Raw genomic sequence first — 22,210 nt, forward strand, 5'->3', positions numbered from 1 at the left:
ATGGCTTACAGCTGAGCTTTATATGATTGTTATTTACAAAGGCACATAAGAAAAAACATGAATACAAAAACTTTCTCTACAGAGATCAATGTCTAATTTAAAGGTTAAACTCACCCTCAGACCAAGCAAAATCACTTTAAAGTTGTAATTAATTGTTACTGTAAAAACCTCTAAACTATGGAAAAACTGTAAACGGTATTTTATAACATAGTCACTAATCATAGCAGCTACTCTAGTAAGGCAGATGAAAACTCAGATGTGACCGAAAAATTGCTTTAAATCCATTTTTTGCAGGTATACATAGCTTCTTTTGCTGCCTCTGTTCTAACTGTCTGAAATGGAAATGACTTGGTAGAAAAAGGTCAAAATTTGAGGCCCCTTTGTCTCCTGAGGCCAGGGCCAAATGGCCCTCCTGGCCCACCCTCTGATGGGGCCTGATTGAGGGTGTGCAACATCACTGAAGATGTTCATAGTTTGTTCAAGCCTGTAACAAAGGAATTTAACTTATTTTTCTTGCTTTTAAAAATATGCTTTGATTTTTCTTCTTTATGCATTCTTCTGAGGATTTTGCTTAGTATCTACACACAGTGCTTATTCAGGCTGTGAACTCAATGAGAGTTTGCCAGAGTCAAATTTGGCAGGAGCTGTCCCATCCAAGTAATAAGAGTATTTTTCATAGCTGATCCTGCTTTTTCTGGTTTTGTAACAACTTCTAAGGTGGCTGATTTATTATTGTACAGTTATGTCCTTGCACCCCCAAGTTTTATCATTTAATCAAGTAGTGTCACATCCCACTTCCAGATGGGAAAATTTTTTTACTCTTAGAAGTATCACTGGCTCCTCTGTTTGTCAAAATGCTTTTCAGAACATTCACATATAGTTATGTATTGATTTTAATGCATTTTGCTCAATTTCCTTATTCACAAAATAAATGGGTAACTATAAACATTTGTTTGATACTCTTCACGTCAAAACACTTATTTATGCTTGTTGGATATGGTATCTGTGTGTTGTCAGGCTTAGTTTAACTATCATATTTATCTTGACTAATATTTTCACAGATCAGGTAAAATGCCACATGCTGTGAGGGATCAAAATCCTGAATCCCACTACATCTCAGCTTGCTTAGGCTATACAGACTTTAGGCACTGGCTTTGTCACTCTGTATATGCATATTCTAGGTACAGACCTCTTGTCTGATAGCCCTCTTCCAGTGAGGACTCCTGAAGTCCTATTGGTTACACTTTGAAAACTGTACTGTCTCCCCCTAGCCTCTCCAGCAATTCTTTCCCCAGAATACCACCAAAGGTTAAGTGTTTACCTCTTATGAGGTACATCATAGAGAGTCAGCAGACATACAGACAGAATTGGCACAAGATTCTAAAAGACTATTATTTTTCCTTGGTAGCATGATGAATGCACTGATCTATACAAAATAAATTAATCTGTACACATTTCTTAACTCATTTCCTACATGACAGTGAAGAATTTCATGGGCAGGATAATACTTCTTCTCTCTGTTCTCTGGCACATGACCTCTCTCCATAACATCCAATCTCTTGTCTTTTCTACCTCTGCTACCCTTTGTCTTATAACCAGAAGCCTCCTTTTGTCTTGAGACATATGTGATCTGCCTCAGTAGGTGACCACAGATTAAGGATGTTAAAATACGGTTATCAGGCTAATCGTATAGTCCATTTTCAAGACTGCTCTGCTGTCTGGCACTGAGCAGACCAGATCATGCCAGCTCTGGGAATTACCTGTGCTACAGCTCTGCATTTTCAATGTAGTAAGAGCCGCAGGTTCTTACTAAATTTAAAATGCGGAAGCATAGAGATCAGCACAAGTCTTGCACTGAGTCCAGCAGCTACTGTTTGCGGCAGCAGCAGCAGCTACTATCTGCTGGAGAAGCCCCTGCCTGTGGCCAGCCCTGGCCACCATGAACAGCAGCCGCTTCAGCAGCAGCTACTGTTTGCGGTGGTTGGGGTATCCACCGCAAACAGTGGAATCATAGAATACTAGGACTGGAAGGGACCTCGAGAGGTCATCGAGTCCAGTCCCCTGCCCCCATGGCAGGACCAAATACTGTCTAGACCATCCCTGATAGATATTTATCTAACCTACTCTTAAATATCTCCCGCCCTCGGTGGGAAGGGGGAGTGCAGGCAGTATAGAGGCAGTGAGGAGGGGCCCACAGGGAGCATGGGGCCAATGGGAACTGCTTCAGGCCCCACTTGTGCCATTTCCCCACTGTGCCCCTGCCCAGCCCCCCATGAAGATGGTGCTAGAGGGAGCCAGCTGTAGTAAATTGAGGGTCTGTAACACTAAATCAGCAGGCCTGAATAAAGGCCTGTAACATAAAAACAGAAGGTCTGAAATCTAGGGTTCAAGACTTTGGCTCCGTGAAACTGCAGGCAGGAAAGAGTCTTGGCTAAAGAGAAATAGTATAAGCCAGATCAAGCATAAAGTACCAGGTACAGGTACCAGACACAGGCTGCAAGCACATTCCTGAGGGTTATAGCAGAATGCCTTGCTAAGAAACATCTTGGAAACTACCACCCCAGAAATAAAGTACATACCGACCTAGGTTCAGGACCGGGTCAAAGTTGACAGCATAATGCATAGTAAACTGACAGCATGAAGAACAGTAAATAAGCCCCCTTTTGTCAAGGTAAGGGGCAGTAACCAGATAACAGAGGGTGGCAACCTGATACATCAGTGATGTGTGGCTTGTCTGTACCTGTTTAAAAGTGTACCTCAAAGAAGAGAGCTAAATATGCATCAGTAAGAGCCTCTTCCTTATATTAATTGTGATGCAGCTGTTTCTTCTACCCTGTCTGCTAAGAGTTGAAATCACAGGAAGCTGAAATCACTTGAGACTAATGGGCAGAAGTCACAGCCAAGAGTGGATAGCAGCAGATGTTTACTGATGACCAGCAGGGCAGTGGCAGAGAGATGAGATAAGAAGCCAGTTGGGCACCACAGAGAGATTCGATGCACAGCCAGCAGGGCTGCGGGGGAGAGGCATAACCGAGCAACCAGCAGGGCAGCAGAAGACAGCAGTGAGTAGTGGATGACAAACAACCCACCGAAAGAGTAAGATGCCTCTTTACCTTCCGCCACCCAGGATTGGAGGTGAACTCTTCAGATGCACCTCTGAATTCTGGGTCTGTTATGACCAAGGGTAACGGCCGAGGGTACAGTGTTTGGCATGTGAGGGGGACATTTAAATTACTCAACTTAAGAACCTTAATCATAGAATACTAAAACTAGAAGTGACCTCAAAAGATCATCAAGTCCTGTCTCCTGCCCTCGTGTCAAGACCAAGCACCATCTAGACCATCGTTGATAGATATGTCTAGTATGCTCTTAAATATCTCCAGTGATGGATGTTCCACAACTTCCCTAAGCAATTTATTCCAGTGGTTAACTGACAGTTGGGATGTTTTTGCCAATGTCCAATCTAAAACTCCCTTGCTGCAATTTAAGCCCATTGCTTCTTGTCCGATCAGCAGAGGTCAAGAAGAACAATTTTTCTCCTTCCTCCTTGTAATGCTCGTTTGGATATTTGAAAACTACTATCATGTCCCCTTTCAGTCTTCTCTTTTCTAAACTAAATAAGCCCAGTTTTTAGTCTTCCCTTATAGGCCATGTTTTCCAGTCCTTTAATCATTTTTGTTTCTTGTCTCTGGACCTTATCCAATTTCTCCACATCTTTCCTGAGATGTGGTGCCCAGAACTGGACACATAACCGAGGCATAATTAGTGCAGAGTAGAGTGGAAGAAACACTTTTCATATCTTGCTCGCAACACTCCTGTTAATGCATCCCAGAATCATGTTTCCTTACTTTGCAACCGTGTCACACTGTTAACTCATATTTAGCTTGTGGTCCACTATGACCTCTAGCTCTCTTTCTGCAGTACAGGCAGTCCCCGGGTTACGTACAAGATAGCGACTGTAGGTTTGTTCTTAAGTTGAATCTGTATGTAAGTCGGAACTGGCGTCCAGATTCAGCCGCTGCTGAAACTGACCGCCAGTTCCGACTTACATACAGAATCAACTTAAGAACCCCAAGCGTCCCCAAGTCAGCTGCTGCTGAAACTGATCAGCAGCTGATTCCAGGAAGCCCGGGGCAGAGCAACTCTGCCTCGGGCTTCCTGTAGTCAGCGCTGGTCAATTTCAGCAGCAGCTGACTTGGGGACGCCTGGGGTAGAGCAGCTGGGGTGCTGCTGGATTGCTACAGTAGCGCCGCTCCTCGGTGCTACTGGAGCAACCCAGCATCACCCCATCTGCTCTGCCCCAGGCGTCCTGATTCAGCCGCTGCTGAAACTGACCAGCAGCGGCTGAATCAGGACGCCTGGGGCAGAGCAGCTGGGGTGCTGCTGGGTTGGACCAGTAGCTCCCAGAGCAACGCTGCGGGACCAACCGGCAGCGCCCCAGCTGCTCTGCCACAGGCGTCCAGAGAAAAGCCTAGTCTGCTGGAGGGGGGGCGTACTAGCTGCACCCCCCCCCACCCCAGCAGACCAGGAAGACGCGGGCAGTGGACCGAGACGCACCGCGGTCCCACCGCCTGGGTCCTCCGCGGCTTTGTTCCCAGTCTCCCTGGTCTGCTGGAGACCAGCAGACCAGGGAGACGGGGAGCAAAGCCTCTGAGGACGCCAGCAGCAGGACAGCCGTGGGGCGTCTGGGCTGTCCCGCTGCCAGCTTCCCCAAGGCTTTGCAAAGCCGCGGGGGGGGGGGGGGGGCTCGGGCAGCGGGGCAGCCCAGGCGCGCCTGGGCTGCCCCGCTGCCCGAGCCCCCCCCCCCGCGGCTTTGCTCTGCGTCTTCCTGGTCTGCAGACCAGGGAGACACGGAGAAAGCCCCGGAGTACACGGGCGGCAGGACCGCGAGGTCCCGCAGTCCGTGTCCTCCGGGGCAGCCCCGTTCGTAACTGCGGATCCGACATAAGTCAGATCCGGGTAAGTCGGGGACTGCCTGTACTCCTTCCTAGACAGTCAATTCCTATTTTAAGGGGAAAAGGACACTGACCAACCTAATTAGGGTGGTACTTTTACACATGGTTTATGTTTATGAACCCTGTTTGCAGTGTTTTTCCAAATGAATGCCATGTTATTTCCCACCCTTTTAATAAAAGTTTCCTTTCTACACTCCGATTCTGTGATTCCAAGTGGGGATGCATTGCTTCTCAGGGGTGCCGCAGGGGTAGTGTGAGAATTTCCCAGGTTACTGGATGAGGACTTGAACTTGTTTGGTGTTAGCTCGATGGAAAGGAACCCCTAAATATTGAACCCAGCCCTGGCTGCTACTGGCTTCACCTCGTTGAAAGGTTTCATATGTTCTCACTCCTCCTTTCTGAGCCAACATTACACCATCATTCCCAGGAAGAGATATTCAATCTTGATAAACAGCTGGGTTTCAACAGTTTGTCATCCATTAAAAATTAAAAATGTACTTTTAAAAATGATAATTCATTACTCTGCCAGAATAAGGTGAAATGCAGGTCAAAGGGTTTTGGCCAAGTATAATAATTCTGGATCCTACAAAGCCAAAGAAAATCTATCAGTACAACAGATGCTTTCCTGTGTGCTTTCCAGTTACAGGATGAGAATTTATTAAGAGAATAACAAACTATAAAGAACACAGTTTCTCTTGGGTGTTTTCTATGGCTTGGGCACGAGTACCTGCTGTACTGCACATTGCAAAAAGAGCAATCCCATTTGGAGTCCTGGTACATTGGACTTATTACAAGCTAAATTATCTGCTTTGTGTGAAGCATATTTCCTTTATCTCTGTTGTCCTGAATCCAGATGGCATCACAATTAGAAACCCTAATGAGATGGAAATTCAAAGTTTAAGAGTTCATACAAAGATTTCTGAAAGGCAACTGCAGCAGTCAGTGCTGCAAGCCATGTTCTCACAGGGGATAAAGGATTTAGTGGTGAATTTTCAGAAGGTGGTATCCCATTGTTAGATAAATATCTAGCAGGGATGGTATAGACAGTATTTGGGCCTGCCATGAAGGCAGGGGACTAGACTCAATGGCCTCTCGAGGTCCCTTCCAGTCCTAGTATTCTATGATTTGTGAGCAGAGTTTAAATCTGCAAATTTGCACCTGAGTTGTGCAGTTCAGTTTTGACCCCAAATCACAGAGAGAGTGGTGTGACTAGTCAGTTCTATGCTCACAGTTTGCTATGTGGATTCATGTAAGCTTCAATAAGTACTGTAACAAACAAACAAAAACCCTTCAAAGGAGTCGTAGAGAGAGAGGCCTGAGGAAAACCGAGGGAGACATTTTTATGGAAGGGTCAGAAGGCTGCAGACAGATGCAAAGCCTATCAGTGAAGTTGGGAAGGCACGGTAGAATAGACATCCCCTCTGAGAGTGGCAGCTAATAACTCTTAATGTTGTGTGGTATATGAATGTATTCACAGGTTGCCTGTTTATCCTTACTCTAATCCTGGGGCTTAAACCAATGCCCATTGAAATTAATAGGAATGTTTAAATCGTTATCAATGGGAACATAGAATTAGATCCTAGGGGTACAGCACTCCTGGAGCTATGAGGGGAAGTAAAGCTAGGTAGACTATAATGCTGCTTCACAGTGCTGAAAGTGCACTCATTTTCTGAAAGCCTTACAAAGGATGCATGAGTATGAAGCCTTATGAAGTGTGGCTCCTACATTAGTGCTTGTTTGGCCATTTACATGTATTGATTTTTTTAAATGTATTTTTTACCAAGATGCAAAATCAAATAAAGAGCAGTTTCTTCTTAATATGAATTATCTGCAAAGGGCTTCTCAGACACATGAGGGTGTCTTATGATCATGCTATTTTGCATACTGTTTCGTACATTCAGATGCTTGGAAAGCACTGAAATGCCACTTTTCTGAGTAAAAGTCTCAGAGGAGTAGCAGTGTTTAGTCTGTAAATTTAAAAATAACAAGTAGTCCTGTGGCACCTTAGAGACCAACAAAAATATATATAGTATCATGAGTTTTTGTGGGCAAACCCCACTTCCTCAGATGAGATTAGCACATTTCATAAAGGCAACATCCCAACACCCCCCAGGAGCTTTGCTATTGATTAGCATGAGTGCAGATGCACCTTGTTAATTATCTGTGGTTTTAGTATTTTTTCTTGCATAACAATTTTAAATATATTTAAAATTGTTATCAGAGAGAGAGAATGTGAGGGCACATGACCTCAATATTGGTGCACAAGACAAAACTCACTCTGCTCATGGACAGAAAGTCTTAGAGAGAACAGTGGCCAGAAGGGTTGTGAAACCAAAAACATTTCTATTTTTATTACTTGCCATTAATTATTTTATTTGCTTCCTACATAAAACATGGCAATAAAAACTCAACCTTTGGAGGAAAAAACCCCACACTTGGGTAATCAAGGAAAAGACCTACTAGCTTTGCCATACCTTGTTCACAGAAGGTGCCAGTGGTTCCTAGAGGGCAGTGACATGCATATCCATCAGGCAGTGGCACACAGGTAGCCCCCTTCCTACATAGATGTGATGGGTTATGCTCAGGATCACAGGCTGATACTGTCTCAGTACAAAACGCTCCTTTCCATTCGGTGGGACAGTCACAGCTACAGTACATAAAAGTGGAAACAATCCATTATTACCTGAACAAATCAACATTTCAGTAACATTTGCAGTCAACATTTTCAAACTTTGATACATTCAGTTGGAGGTTTTCAGTGAGTCCAAGTGGCCAAGTCTCGTTGGATTCTGTGTTTAGGAGCTTAGTTTTAAACTACAGTATTAGCCTGCATTTACCTCTAATTTGTTTTCATCTAGCAGCTTTGGTCACTGTTTGTATTTAATGGGATATTTTAATTTTTATTATTTGCATTGTGCTATTACTATCCAGACATGCCAGTCAGTCTTGAATCTTCTTTTTGGTAGATGCTATACAAAACACACAAGAAGGCAAGGTCTCTACCCCAAAATGTTTATACTCTAAATGGAGAAATGGCATAAAAAGTAAATGTAATAATGTACAAGGGGGAAAGGGAAAATAATGAAGTGGGGGTGAGGGAAAAGTAGTAAGTTCAGCCTCTGCGGCTACCACTCAGCTAGAGTTGGTTGAATTCTTCTGAGGCTCAGCAGAAGTGGGATCCAGGAAAGTGTCTGAAGGAGGAGAGGGCATTTGTATCAAGTCAAGTATATTCTGGGATTTCACAATCTGTACCAACACTCCAACTGATGTTCATGTGGACAACCACCATATGGAGGTTTGCAGGGGAGCGAGGCCTGTCACAAGTTGTGTAGTTGCTAGCTGCTGTAATTAATCTCTGCCATCATTAAATTGTCCAAATTAAGGGAACCTGAGAAAAGATGAGTGTCTGACAGCCTCTCCCTATCCACTCAGTGTTTAATTAGAGCTGGGGAATCACTCATGTCAAACATCCTGCTCTGGTGGTTGTCCATATGAACGTCAGTTGGAGTGTTGGTACAGACTGTGAAATCGCAGAATGTACTTTACTTGATACAGAGGTTTCTCCTTCTCCTTAAAAGCAGTATTATTGTCAATGGTTTAAATATCATCCGGTGGCAGGTTTATGACAGGGTGTTATAGCCTGTATTGGTTCCAAGATATTAGAGAGACCAGGTGGGGAAGATAACACCTTTTACTGATACAGCTTCTGTTGGTGAGAGAGACAAACTTGTGACCTACACAGACGGTGCTTAATTTGTGGTGAGCCCTGGTATCTCTTGACTTGGCAGTTCATAGCCACAGCAGGCTCCACACTGCTAACCTAGCTCTGAAGGCAGCGTTTCTGCCAATAGCAACACAGAAGTAAGGATGGCAATTCTATAGCATACCACCCTCACTTCTGCACAGTAGCTGGCCTTCAGAGCTGAGTCCTCCACTAGCAGCTGCCCCACTTGAGCCCTGTCCCACTTTCATTTCAAATTAAGCATTGTACACAGAGCTCTTCTTCATGGTCCATTTTGTCCCAGATATGACATGTCAGTTGCTTCTCTAAATGGAAGTACTTTATTGGTTGCCTGTAGAATTCAAGGCCAAGTATAGAACTTAGATTCTGACTGGTTCTTTTCTCAGGCTTGTATTTTTGTCCCTTTTCGACATTTATTCAGACTCACTGAGCTACACTGTCTCCACCAATCAGCTCACAGTTTCTGGGGAAACGACATCTAGGAGTCTTTGAAACTGTGGCAAGAGCTATACCTTTATCACAGGAATGATCTGTAACTATAATTCATTTCCTAGACAGTTTGTGAACATGACACAGCACTGTTATTATTGTTTCTTTAAACCTTCAGGACAAAGGACAACAGGTAAGTAAACCACTGCCTTCAACCTTTTCACAGTGATAAACAGCTACTTAAAATTAAGGAGAAAAGAGGACAGGACTTCACAGTAACACAAGCTCCTCAATCCATCACAGTTTAACATTAAGGTATTTTCTCTCTCTCTATTAACCATTATGCTTTGATGCATAGAAACCATTAAGGAGAGAAAATAATTTAGCTTCTTAAGTGGCAGATAGAAATGCTGTTTCTTGTGCTATGGTGAACTGAAAAGCTGAAAGCTGTGGCTGCACTTTCTGGGACTCATAGAAGGGATTTTCTTCTCTCCCCCACCTCCCTTCACACTATAATAGTTTTTGACACACATCTCAGAACATTTTCTTGCAACATAAAAATAAAATACTAGCTCTACATTTAAATGGGATTAAATCTACAGGCATCACTGGACTGAATTTAATCAGCTTCCTTCTTCTATACATGTCAGTGACATGAACATATGTGACCCTATATAAAAAAAATATGAAATTTGTGCCTTAGCTTAGCAATTTGATTTTAGATTTGAATCCCAGTCTTTTCCGAAGTTCATAGTTGTGTGGATTTAGGATTCTGGTTCAAGCTCAACTAGAACGGGTTGACAAACACCAGCCCTGGTGGGCTGCCACTATATTAAGCTGCAGCTCCTGTTGACCGCGGAACACTGTTCCCAGCCAACGGGAGCTGCAGAAAGCAGTGTCCTGGTCCGCGCCAGTTCTTGAAGCTCCTATTGACCAGGAGCCATGATATGGGGCCAACGGGAGCTGCAAAGACCCTTATCCATGGAGGTACATGTCAATATAGTAGTGGCAGTCCACCAGGGTTGGTATTTGTCAACCTCTGTTCTAGTATGAGCTGCTGTCATTTTATTGCCCGCTCCTATACCACAGTTTGGCTCTGGAACCTTATTCAAAATTGGCCATGTTTTAGGGAGGAAAGTGAAAAAGTGTTTGGGATTGGTCTCTCTCTCCTGATGAGTAATTACCAGACCTTTGAAGACAATTCAGTTTCAGTGACTGATGCTTAACTACCTTATCTGAACCATTGCCGGTGCCCAGTCTCTTTGCACAATCGGTATCACATCAACTCCACTCACCACTAAGCTCCCCATCATCCTGCAGACCAAGGCTTTGATCTACATCTTGTTCTTGTTTTGTTTTCTAGGGAGCAGAGAGGGAAATGGAGAGGGCTTGCTACTACATTACTGCCTGGATTTCTCAGGCCATTGTTCCTCATTTCTCTTTCTCTACGGATTAGTGCCAATGGTGCAGGTTAATATACTCCTCATTGGAATCATAAAACACTAGAACTGGAAGGGATCTCAAGAGTCATCCAGTCCAGTCCTCTGCACTCATGGCAGGACCCAATATATCTACACCATTCCTGATAGATGTCTGTTTAACCTGCTCTTAAATATCTCCAGAGATGGAGATTCGACAACCTCCCTAGGCAATTTTTTCCAGTGTTTAACCACCCTGACAGTTAGGAAGTTTTTCCTAATGTCCAACCTGAACCTCCCTTGCTGCAGTTTAAGCCCATTTTTTCTTGTCCTATCAGCAGAGGTCAAGGAGAACAATTTTTTTCCCTCCTCCTTGTGACACCCTTTTAGATATCTGAAGACCGCTATCATGTCCCCTCTCAGTCTTCTCCTTTCCAAACTAAAGCCCAGTTCTTTCAATCTTCCTTCATAGTTCATGTTCTCTAGACTTTTAATCATTCTTGTTGATCTTCTCTGGACATTCTCCAATTTTTCCACATCTTTCTTGAAATGTGGTGCCCAGAACTGGACACCATACTCAAATTGAGGCCTAATCAGTGCAAAATAGAGCAGAAGAATGACTTCTTGTGTCTTGATCACAACACTCCTGTTAGAGCATCCTAGAATCATGTCTGCTTTTTTTTTTTCTTTTTTGCTTTTTGCAACAACACCACACTGTTGGCTCATAGTTAGCTTGTGGTCCACTATGGCCCCTAGATCTCCTTCTGCAGTACTCCTTCCTAAACAGTCACTTCCTATTCTGCTTCTATATGTTTTGGGGTGAGGAGGGAAACTTTGTGGACCCATTCTCCATAACTCTCTAATTTTGTGATAGCATATTCTGGAATGCAGAAAGTCTCTGTATTTGTAGATTCTTTTCCATAGAGTTGAAACTTTGCAAATGTCCTTTGGGGCCCAATGGGCAACTCTGAACTTTTGCAGAGGGCCTTCCTTCTGAGAGAGGTGCTGCACAGGTCAGACAGAGAAAGAGAAGGCCCATTAAAAGGAGAAAAGAGCTCTCAACCACACTACCCCCAAAGGAATGAAACAAAAGATCACTTTGGACTGAGGGATCCTAGAAGTCTCAGAAAGTTTCAAGTTTTGTTACATTTGCACTTTGGTTCATATTTCAAGATGACATACTTTTCTGAACCAGTTCATCCATCTCTATTACCTACCTGACAGCACTCTTAAAACATAGTGTCAATATCCACATACAGTAACTTGACGTATCAGGGACCAAGTTCAGCCTTGAAGTAGGCAGCACAAGTCCTGTTTGAAGACATCTTAGGGCTCTGTACTGCACTGCCAAATTGGGACCCATAGCTAAAGTACCTAATCTATTCAGTATTTTTTAGAATACTTCTATTAATTTTATATCAAGTCTGCATGTTACATCATAGAATCTTGTGCAAACATTATGCCTTTTCTTGCACCTACATGGCAGTAAATTACAAGACGTAATATCGTCCCTGGTGCCTTATGGCTTATTCTGAATTTCTTAGAAAAGCTTCTTCCATTGACCACATCTTCTTGCATTAAACACACAGCAGCCTTAAAATGGGTTTTGTTAGATAGAAATGTGAATCAAAGAAAACAAGTCATAGTTAATCACAGACAAACAGATATCCCATGGATGATTTTATATTTACTCAAAGTGCAACAGGTGAAATGAGTCACTGTTTAAACATTAAAAGTCATGAGATCAGGGCTTTACTCAGTCAGCATGATTCATACGTTATTATACATTGATGCAATCTGACTGCAGATTTCTTCTCTTTAGGGTAAAAGGTGCTTAAATATTTATCATAATTTTGTGAAGGGAATTTAGAAGGATGTCAAGAAGTATGTATGATTTATTAGTAAGCAGCTTTGTACATTACTTTTTGAATAGTAGGCATACATCATCTGTGTTAGGCCAGGACACAAACTGCAATCTGCACTAATTAGGGTTCTATAACCTGCGCCCTCCTCCCTGAGAACCTCCTTTATGATGTATGCATTTTGGAACTTGGAAACAATCTATGGATCAAACAGATTACACAGCATCACAGAAGTGCAAAAAAGCCCAACTATATTGTGATATGAAATTACTAGGACAGTTGTTGGGTAAGAGTCAACCCAGAGTAAGCATATTGCAATAAAGTTATAATCCTACAAAAGGTCAAAGCTGAGTTGATTTAGTCAGTACTAGCCTATTTTCGGAATGAGATTAAGGTAAATCTCACAGCTTTTTCTCTACCAGACTAGATCACAATTACAAGCAGTGGATATGAGGTTTCTCCACTGGGTGGCTGGGCTTACTCTTTGGCTGTGTCTGCACTGGCACGATCTTGTGCAAAAGCAGCCGATCTTGCACAAAAACTTGCTGCCTGTCTACACTGGCTGCGTGTTCTTGCGCAAGTAAACTGACATTCTAATATATGAAATCAGGGCTTCTTGCACCAGAACTCTGACGCTCCCGCTCAGGAATAAGCCCTTTTGTGCAACTGTTCTTGTGCAAGAGGCCAGTATAGACAGGCAACATGAATTTCTTACACAAGAAAGCCCTATGGTTAAAATTCACTTGTGCAAAAGCACATGCCAGTGTAGACGCTCTCTTCTGGAAGAGTTTTTTGCACAAGAACTCTTCCGTGAAAGAGTTATTGCGCAAGAAGCTGCCAGTGTAGAAGTAGCCTTTGTGTCAAGGTGAACAGCTCAGCTATTCAGGAGAGCCTCAAAGTAGAGCTGCTTTGCCTCTAGATTGATAGGACCCAGCTGAAGTGATTCAGACACCTGATAAAGATGCTTCTGGGAGGCTTTCTTTGGAACTCTACTGGTATGTTGCACTGAGAAGAGGACATGAGGCTGAACCAGACACATTGGCCTGGGAACACTGGTGATTCCCTGATGAGGAGCTGGAACCTGTTGTGGCATAAGAAGAGGTTCTCCCTACTCTCCATGCTACCACTGCAACACCCAGGAAAAGCAGCATAAAGGAAAAAGGAGGTTTAAACAGTATAGGTTCAAAGAACAAACAAAAACATGACTCTCAGTTTAATGGATCTGAAAGATATTGAATTCAGAAACTGATCTTTTAGTCAAAGTGAGTTCATGTTGAGGGAATGCTGACCCAGAACAGTGAGGGAAGATAGTCAACCAAAGATGAAGCATGGAGAGAGAAATGCATCCTGAAAGAAAGCATCACCACTTGTAACAAAGAACATTCTGAAGGGCTACAGAACTGACACTTAACAAGAAAATAATGGCTTCTAAAATAATTACCTCAGCAAAGCATGTGGCTTCTTTTTATTTTTCATTGTGTAAGCAAAAAGCAGATTGATTTTACTCAAATGGCAGCTTTTGGTTAGAGTAAGAAACACCACAAAAAAGGCAAGTAGATGTAATACCTGAAACAGAAGTCCCATTGTCATCTAGGTAACTGATCTTTACTGATCAGAAGAAGTAAGTGGTGAAATAGACTCATCTAAACCAGTTTGGGAGTATATCAATCTTGTACTTCTCTGTCTTTGTGCACTATGGTTGTTAAAATGAATGGACATCACGTAAGGAGAGTAAGGATTATTTTTTCCTTAACTATTAAACATACTGAACAAAAGAGAAACCTTCTACTAGTTCCAATCGTAATAATGAAATGTAGGCATTCTATTTTGCTTTTCCACCTATAAATGAAGAGGCCCCACTCCTGCAATCAGATCCAAAAGGGCTCTTTCTAATTACCAAAATCCAAATTCCTCATTTTAAGAGAAGCATAAAGTCCCTTGTCCTAGGCAAAAACATACTTTGTTCCCTATTTCAGCAAGAATCATGCAAGGCACCATAGACTCTTCAAATTTATGATTTGCTAACATATGTGACTTTGGACTGCTAATGTGCTGTAAATAGAACATGGACAGGTATGACTGTGCCTTAAAAATAAAAATAAAACATGTCATTTTTCAAATAGTGGGTATCTGTTTACTTAAAGTATAGGGAGCTGCCTTAGTGCTGACTGGAATGTAAAATTTAACTAAAAGATCACAGAAAATGCTGTCCATTTCTGCTGCTACTTAAATCTGAAGCACAATCCCCATAGCAACTGAATCTCCAATTTAACTGCACTGCAAATTCTTTCCATGTGGAAGTGTGGGCAAAGTGCAGAAATAACTCAAACCAGCAACAACAAAACAATCTCCAGAGGGAAATCATTTTCAGGAGACTCAAAATATTTGAACACAAACCAAATTTCCCAAAGGACCCCCTCTTAAGAGGACTATAGGTGATTTTAAGAGAGTGAAGTATCTCCAGAGCCTGTGTAAGTTGGTACTGTAAGATATTGTATCCTGGCAAGGATCACACAAGAGCAGTAGAACTGCCACTTTGTCAAGGTGCTATATTTTCTGTAGTCAAGGTGGATTCAGGGAGTGCAGTTGTTTAGGAAACAATGGAAGTAACACTAAAAACTAGGTTTAAGTAACCTTTCAACTAGGTTCGACAAGGACAGGTGAGCAAAGCCCACAGGTAAGTGGAGAACATGGGGACCTGGGAGATGGATCGGAAATGGGAGGAAGTGTGGGCTACAATGACAGAGAGAAAGGAGAGTCGGGGAAAACTGGGAGGCAAGGTCAAATCAGGATCTTAGATGCCTATATACAAATGCAAGAAGTATGGGAAATAAGCAGGAAGAATTGGAAGTGCTAATAAATAAGTACAATTATGACATTGTTGGCATCAAGAAACTTGGTGGGAAGAGTACAGCTTGCTTAGGAAGGATAGACAGGGGAAAAAAAGGAGGAGGTGTTGCCTTATACATTAAAATGAACACACTTGGAGTGAGGTGGAGATGGACATAGGAGACGGAAGTGTTGAGAGTCTCTGGGTTAGGCTAAAAGGGATTAAAAACAAAGGTGATGTCATGCTAGGAGTCTACTACAGGCCACCTACCCAGGTGGAAGAAGTGGATGAGGCTTTTTTTAAACAACTAACAAAATCATCCAAAGCCCAAGATTTGGTGGTGATGGGGGACTTCAACTATCCAGATATATGTTGGGAAAATAACACTGCGGCGCACAGACTATCCAATAAGTTCTTGGACTGCATTGGAGACAACTTTTTATTTCAGAAGGTTGAAAAAACTACCAGTGGGAAAGCTGTTCTGGATTTGATCCTAACAAATAAGGAGGAACTAGTTGAGAATTTGAAAGTGGAAGGCAGCTTGGGTGAAAGCGATCATGAAATCATAGAATTCACAATTCTAAGGAAGGGTAGAAGGGACAACAGCAAAATAGAAGCAATGGATTTCGGGAAGGCGGATTTTGGTAAGCTCAGAGAGCTGATAGGTAAGGTCCCATGGGAATCGAGACTGGGGGGAAAAACAACTGAGGAGAGTTGGCAGTTTTTCAAAGGGACATTGTTAAGGGCCCAAAAGCAAGCTATTCCGATGTGTCGGAAAGATAGAAAATATGGCAAAAGACAACCTTGGCTTAACCACGAGATCTTGCATGGTCTAAAAATAAAAAAGGAGTCATATAAAAAATGGAAAGTAGGTCAAATTACAAAGGATGAATATAGGCAAAAAGCACAGGAATGCAGGGGCAAGATTAGAAAGGCAAAGGCACAGTATAAGCTCAAACTAGCTACTGGAATAAAGGGAAACAAGAAGACTTTTTATAACTATATTAGAAGCAAGAGGAAGCCCAAGGAGAGGGTAGGCCCACTGATCAGTGAGGAGGGAGTAACAGTAACAGGAAACCTGGAAATGGCAGAGATGCTCAATGACTTCTTTGTTTCGGTCTTCACCGAGACGTCTGAAGGACTGACTAACATAGTGAATGCTAGTGGGAAGGGGGTAGTTTTAGAAGGTAAAATATAAAAAGAACAAGTTAAAAATCACCTAGAAAAGTTAGATGCCTGCAAATCACCAGGGCCTGATGAAATGCATCCTAGAATACTCAAGGAGCTGATAGAGGAGGTATCTGAGCCTCTAGCTATCATCTTTGGAAAATCATGGGAGACAGGAGAGATTCCAGAGGACTGGAAAAGGGCAAATATAGTGCCCATCTATAAAAAGGAAAATAAGAACAACCCAGGAAACTACAGACCAGTTTAACTTCTGTGCCAGGGAAGATAATGAAGCAAGTAATTAAGGAAATAGTCTGTAAACACTTTGAAAGTGGCAAGGTGATAGGGAACAGCCAGCATGGATTTGTAAAGAAGAAATCATGTCAAACCAATCTCATAGCTTTCTTTAATAGGATAACGAGTCTTGAGGATAAGGGAGAAGTGGTGGCTGTGGTATACCTAGACTTTAGTAAGGTGTTTGATATGGTCTCACATGATGTTCTTATCAATAAACTAAGTAAATACAACTTAGATGGGGCTACTATAAGGTGGGTGCATAACTGGCTGGATAACCATACTCAGAGAGTAGTTATTAATGGTTCACAATCCTGCTGGAAAGGCATAACAAGTGGGGTTCCCCAGGGGCCTGTTTTGGGACCGGCTCCGTTCAATATCTTCATCGACGATTTAGATATTGATATAGAAAGTACGCTTATTAAGTTTGCAGATGATACCAAGCTGGGAGGGGTTGCGACTAATCTGGAGGATAGGGTCATAATTCAAAATGACCTGGACAAATTGGAGAAATGGTATGACGTAAATAGGATGAAGTTTAATAAAGACAAATGCAAAGTGCTCCACTTAGGAAGGAACAATCAGTTTCATACATACAGAATGGGAAGCGACTGTCTAGGAAGGAGTACGGCAGAAAGGGATCTAGGGGTTATAGTGGACCACAAGTTGAATATGAGTCAGCAGTGTGATGCCGTTGCAAAGAAAGCAAACATGGTTCTGGGATGCATTAACAGATGTGTTGTGAGCAAGACACGAGAAGTCATTCTTCCGCTCTACTCTGCGCTGGTTAGGCCTCAATTGGAGTATTGTGTTCAGTTCTGGCCACCGCATTTCAAGAAAGATTTGGAGAAATTGGTGATGGTCCAGAGAAGAGCACGAGAATGATTAAAGGTCTAGAGAACATGACCTATGAAGGAAGGCTAAAGGAATTAGGTTTGTTTAGTTTAGAAAAGAGAAGCCTGAGGGGAGAAATGATAACAGTTTTCAGATATCTAAAAGGGTGTCATAAGGAAGAGGGAGAAAACTTGTTCATCTTGGCCTCTGAGGATAGAACAAGCTGCAATGGGCTTTTAAACTGCAGCAAGGGAGGTTTAGGTTGGACATTAGAAAAAAGTTTCTAACTGTCAGGGTAGTCAAACACTGGAATAAATTGTCCAGGGAGGTTGTGGAATCTCCATCTGTGGAGATATTTAAGAGTAGGTTAGATAAATGTCTATCAGGGATGGTCTAGACAGTATTTGGTCCTGCCATGAGGGCAAGGGACTGGACTTGATGACCTCTCGAGGTCCTTTCCAGTCCTCGTATTCTATGATTCCAAGAAGAAAAACATGTATGTATAAATACACATAAGAGACAGATATGTAGGGCCTGTTGTGATAACTGGTCCTACACATTTACCCTAATTATGAAGTGGCATGTGAAAAGTGAGTGGAATTCATAATTCATATAAAGAAGCTCATGATCCTATATATTTTTAATAGTCTCTAAGGTGCCACTCATTATTTTTATATGTCAGTTAACTATAATAACTGTTGATGGGCAAAGGTGCAAAAGAGACTAAATTCATCCAAACGGAAAGGCCTTCTGATATAATCATAGACTTATATTATGATCATATTTGGTAGACAAGGAAAGGATAGTGTCTGAAATCATTGAACAAGTATTGATGGGCTGGAAATTAACCTAATTAGTGCCAAAAATAATGGGGGTGGACTATTTTACCCATCACTCCTTTTTGGGTCTTTAAAGAACATTAATTTTGATAGAAAAATTGCCTACAGAAGCAAGCTTCACTATCATGGCTGCCATCCCTGCCCCCACACCATCTTTTTAGCCCCCAGACCTTCTTCATCCCAAACTTGAAAGATGTCTTGAGCAGAGGGGCCAGAGAGAGGGATACAGATGCTGTCATTGCCCATTGATGCAGATGGGTTGGATTTACATCAGAAATGCGTTAACTGTTTTTTCTGCTTTTTCTGTGTCTTTAATCAAAGGATTTTCTAATCTTTTTGCCATGGTACTAAACAGGCTGAGGTCTTTTATATCAAACCCCAACCTTGTTTAAAACTGTTGAAGGTTGGACAGTGATTGAGTGACATTAACATCAGTGGGCACATTTATTCCATTTCAGTTTACACCATGACAAGTGAAAATTCACCGTAGCACCAGCACAAAACAAAAACTAAGCTGGAGTTAAAAATATTGTTAAAAATGTTAAAATGTACATTAAATCCCCATAGTATTGAACCCTCCAATACTGGTACCCCTCCCAACAGCACCTCAACTTTCTCTCTCCAAATGTTCCTCAATTGCTGCCCCCTACACGCACATGCACGCACTTGCCAGAGACTCTGTGCCCCGCAGGAATATTGCAAGGGTATGTAACTCAGAACTGAGCTGCGGAGCAGAGAGTTTGCAAGTGGGCAACTTGGAGGATGCTGCCAGTGATTCTGGGCTTCAGCCCACTTATTTGGTCACTCGTGTCTTTCTGGCTGGCAACTGACCTCTTTTCAAATATGCTGCTATACGTGAAAATTGAGCTTTACAATGACTTTGAGGCTTTGCTCTTCGGAAAGAGCAAAATGTAGGTGAATAGGATTTTGTAGCTCTAGAGAGATCGGACAAGATCCTGCACTGTGCTGGTATGGGCGAGACATTCAAAACAGAGATGCTCTATGGCTCAGCAACCAGCACTAAATCGCAAATAAACTGCTACTCTGCAGGATTATAGGGATAAAACATCAGCACAAGCTTTGGCAGGTGTGCAACTCTTTCCCCACTTACTACATTGTTGTCTGATTTTCTGGATCTGTATGGCTACATTTTACATACTCAGTGCCCCCACACAGAGTTTGTAATGTAAAATGTATGTAGCCCTTTTCCCATGTCCTATTGTCTTCAGTGATTTAAATCAGTACATCCTTGTTGAAAATTATATTGAGTATCTACCAAAGCATCCATTTGGGAGTAAAAATTAATCCTCTTCTACCAGTAAATACTTTTAAAGCCAAGCTTTCTCAGGAGCAAAAGTTTTACAGCTGAGTTATAAACTGTTGGAAAATCCAGGTTCATTGCAATGGGTGCTGACCGAGAGCAGCAATAATGAATTCTAAAAGATGACCCATGTCCGCACAAAACAGCTCACCCTAAGAATTGTATAACATTGGCATGGCTAGGTAATCATGAAATATTTTATAGATAGACTCTGTTACTCTATCATAGGTACTTACATGACCCTCATTAGTATAGTATCTAAATTCTTCTCAAAATGTATTTTGTATTAAATATAAAAGCCCTGTGAGGTGAGGAATAACTATTATCCCCATTTTATAGGCTGAGAAACAACTGTCTTGCCTAAGGCTATGTAGGAAGTCTATGATTGATCAGAAAATATGCCAAAAATCTCACTTCTACCACCTTGCCTTTGAGACTGGGGTGGAAGAAAAATAAAAAGTAAACCCCGACCTCATAATTAACAAAACCACCCTGGTGTGCATCTGTATTATTGATGATATGGTTGTTGCCCACATTGTCTGTTACAGTTTTGTGAGTTTTTTTTTCAGCTGTTTATTATCTTTACCTGATTTATCATTGTAATAGTTTGAGGAATATGTCAGTACTAACATATGAATTCATCTTTATTATATAGTAATTATGATTGTAACCTTCTGTGTGGATTAGAATGTCTATTTTAGAATAGAAACAGGCTATGTTTGGGGAACTGAAACAGAGCCATCAAAGAATCATCAACACTGAATAACTCTACCCTGTACAGCCATAGCCATTGATTTTTAATGACTGTGTCAGCAATCCCATATGGCATCGCAGCCTTGAATATTTCAGCAGAAGGAAAGTCACAAACTACTTTTAAAAGTGACATGCTTGCTGAGCAAGAGGAGCCATTTAATCACTAGAACAACAAGACTCAGTAGGAGGAGTGGACATGGGAGGATGTGGCCTCCTTTAAGGTCTTGGATCAAACTTAGAGACTCACGAAAGGGGGTGAGATTATACTAAGGCATATTGTGTTCACAAGTTTGTTCTTTTGTCAGGTTCTATAACTCTTTTGGTATCTATGAGTAACATGTGTTTAAGTTGTTCCTTTGTGATGCCTATGCTTCTTACTTTAACTGCACTGAGTCTCCAGAGAGTTAAAAAACTATAATGTAGAATGCCTACAGCTATGGACTCCAAAAGAACACACACTAGTTTCAGGGTCAAAGGCAGGTGGATTGTGGGATCTCATATCCCAAACAGGGATCACAGACCTGGAGTTTATGTCCTGAGAGTGTGCCCTAAAAGCCAAAAACTTTTGGACACTGCTTGGATCCAGGTGGTGTGAAACCATGATGGAAAGTCCAATGGTTGGGTCTAGTTATAACAGCCTCGTGACCCTCAGCCAGGGCTGTAAGAGGCATATTCTATTTAGAGTATACTCTCTTGAAGACAACAGTACATCTTTACTTGTTTTTATGAAGTGCCTAATACATGTTTGGCTATGTCATCAGAAAACTAACAACTAGAATTTTCAAAATCACCCAGGGTTAGTCTATCACTGGTCCATTTAAAGTGATTGATAAAACTTTCATTAATATTTACCAGAGCAGAGTTAGACAATGCTTAGCACTTTAGAGAGTACCAGGCAACACAAACAATATTTATTATTTTAGTACTCTAGAATTAAAAATATTGACATGCTTTGTGTATCTTAAGTAGGCCCTAAGCCAGTGTCCTCCAACATATATATTTTTACTTATAAGTAACATGGGTCTCCATTTTTGTTTTCAAGACACTAAACAAATACATTCACTCTACAAACATTCAGATATAGCGTTTAATGTACTTTCATGGTTTATTACACTGAAATAACATTATACTCACTAAACAGTAGAGCCACTTTCCATGCATATTCCTCCATTCTTGCATTTTATTAAACTACATGGGGAATCTTCACATTGTCCTACACTGCGACCTGCATTGGGATGGCTTTCCAGAGTCCCTAGTGGTTTAAACTGGTGATCCTTTCCAGTGCGAACTTCTATGTCAAAAATGCAGCCTGGGAAACAAAGAAAAGGAAGCAAGTTTCAAAATACAAAGTCAAAACAAGAGGAAGAGGAGTATGGGTGTGTTTACTATGCAAAAGGTTGAGTGGCCCCAGCTATAAAGTATTTTGGATTGGGTCTCACAATTCCCTGTTGAAGCTGTTCCACTTTGTGTAATAATTAAGTAGTTCATAGGCCAGAGAGTTTGACTTCATAGCTTTGTAGCAGGTATACTCATCTGAGATGTGGGAAAGTCAGATTCAAAATCCTGCTCCAAATCAATAATTTTGAAATGGGATCTTATTCCAGGTGAGTGTACTAGCTACTAGGCTTTCTGAGACACACTCCCTCCCACTCCCTTTCCAGCTGGCATTTGTGTGAGTTAGATATATTCTGAGCATGGTTACTGGATTGGGCCTCTGGGTGAGATAGGAGAAGAATGCCTAATTTGAGAATCCCCCAGGATTTAGG

At 41.8% G+C, this 22,210-nt stretch overlaps 1 protein-coding gene across 1 annotated transcript in view; it reads right to left on the bottom strand.

The window, feature by feature from the left end:
• Positions 1 to 22,210, bottom strand: part of EYS (eyes shut homolog) — a 72,309-nt gene that overhangs the window by 36,749 nt on the left and 13,350 nt on the right. The window contains exons 3-4 of the mRNA XM_025190966.2: positions 21,579 to 21,753; positions 7,430 to 7,602 (exon numbers count right to left, since the gene is read on the bottom strand). Coding sequence (XP_025046751.2) covers positions 7,430 to 7,602; positions 21,579 to 21,601 — 196 coding nt within the window. The 5' untranslated portion in view covers positions 21,602 to 21,753. The remainder of the gene's footprint in view (positions 1 to 7,429; positions 7,603 to 21,578; positions 21,754 to 22,210) is intronic.

Source organism: Pelodiscus sinensis, chromosome 3, assembly GCF_049634645.1.
Source record: "Pelodiscus sinensis isolate JC-2024 chromosome 3, ASM4963464v1, whole genome shotgun sequence".
Lineage (NCBI taxonomy): Eukaryota > Metazoa > Chordata > Testudines > Trionychidae > Pelodiscus > Pelodiscus sinensis.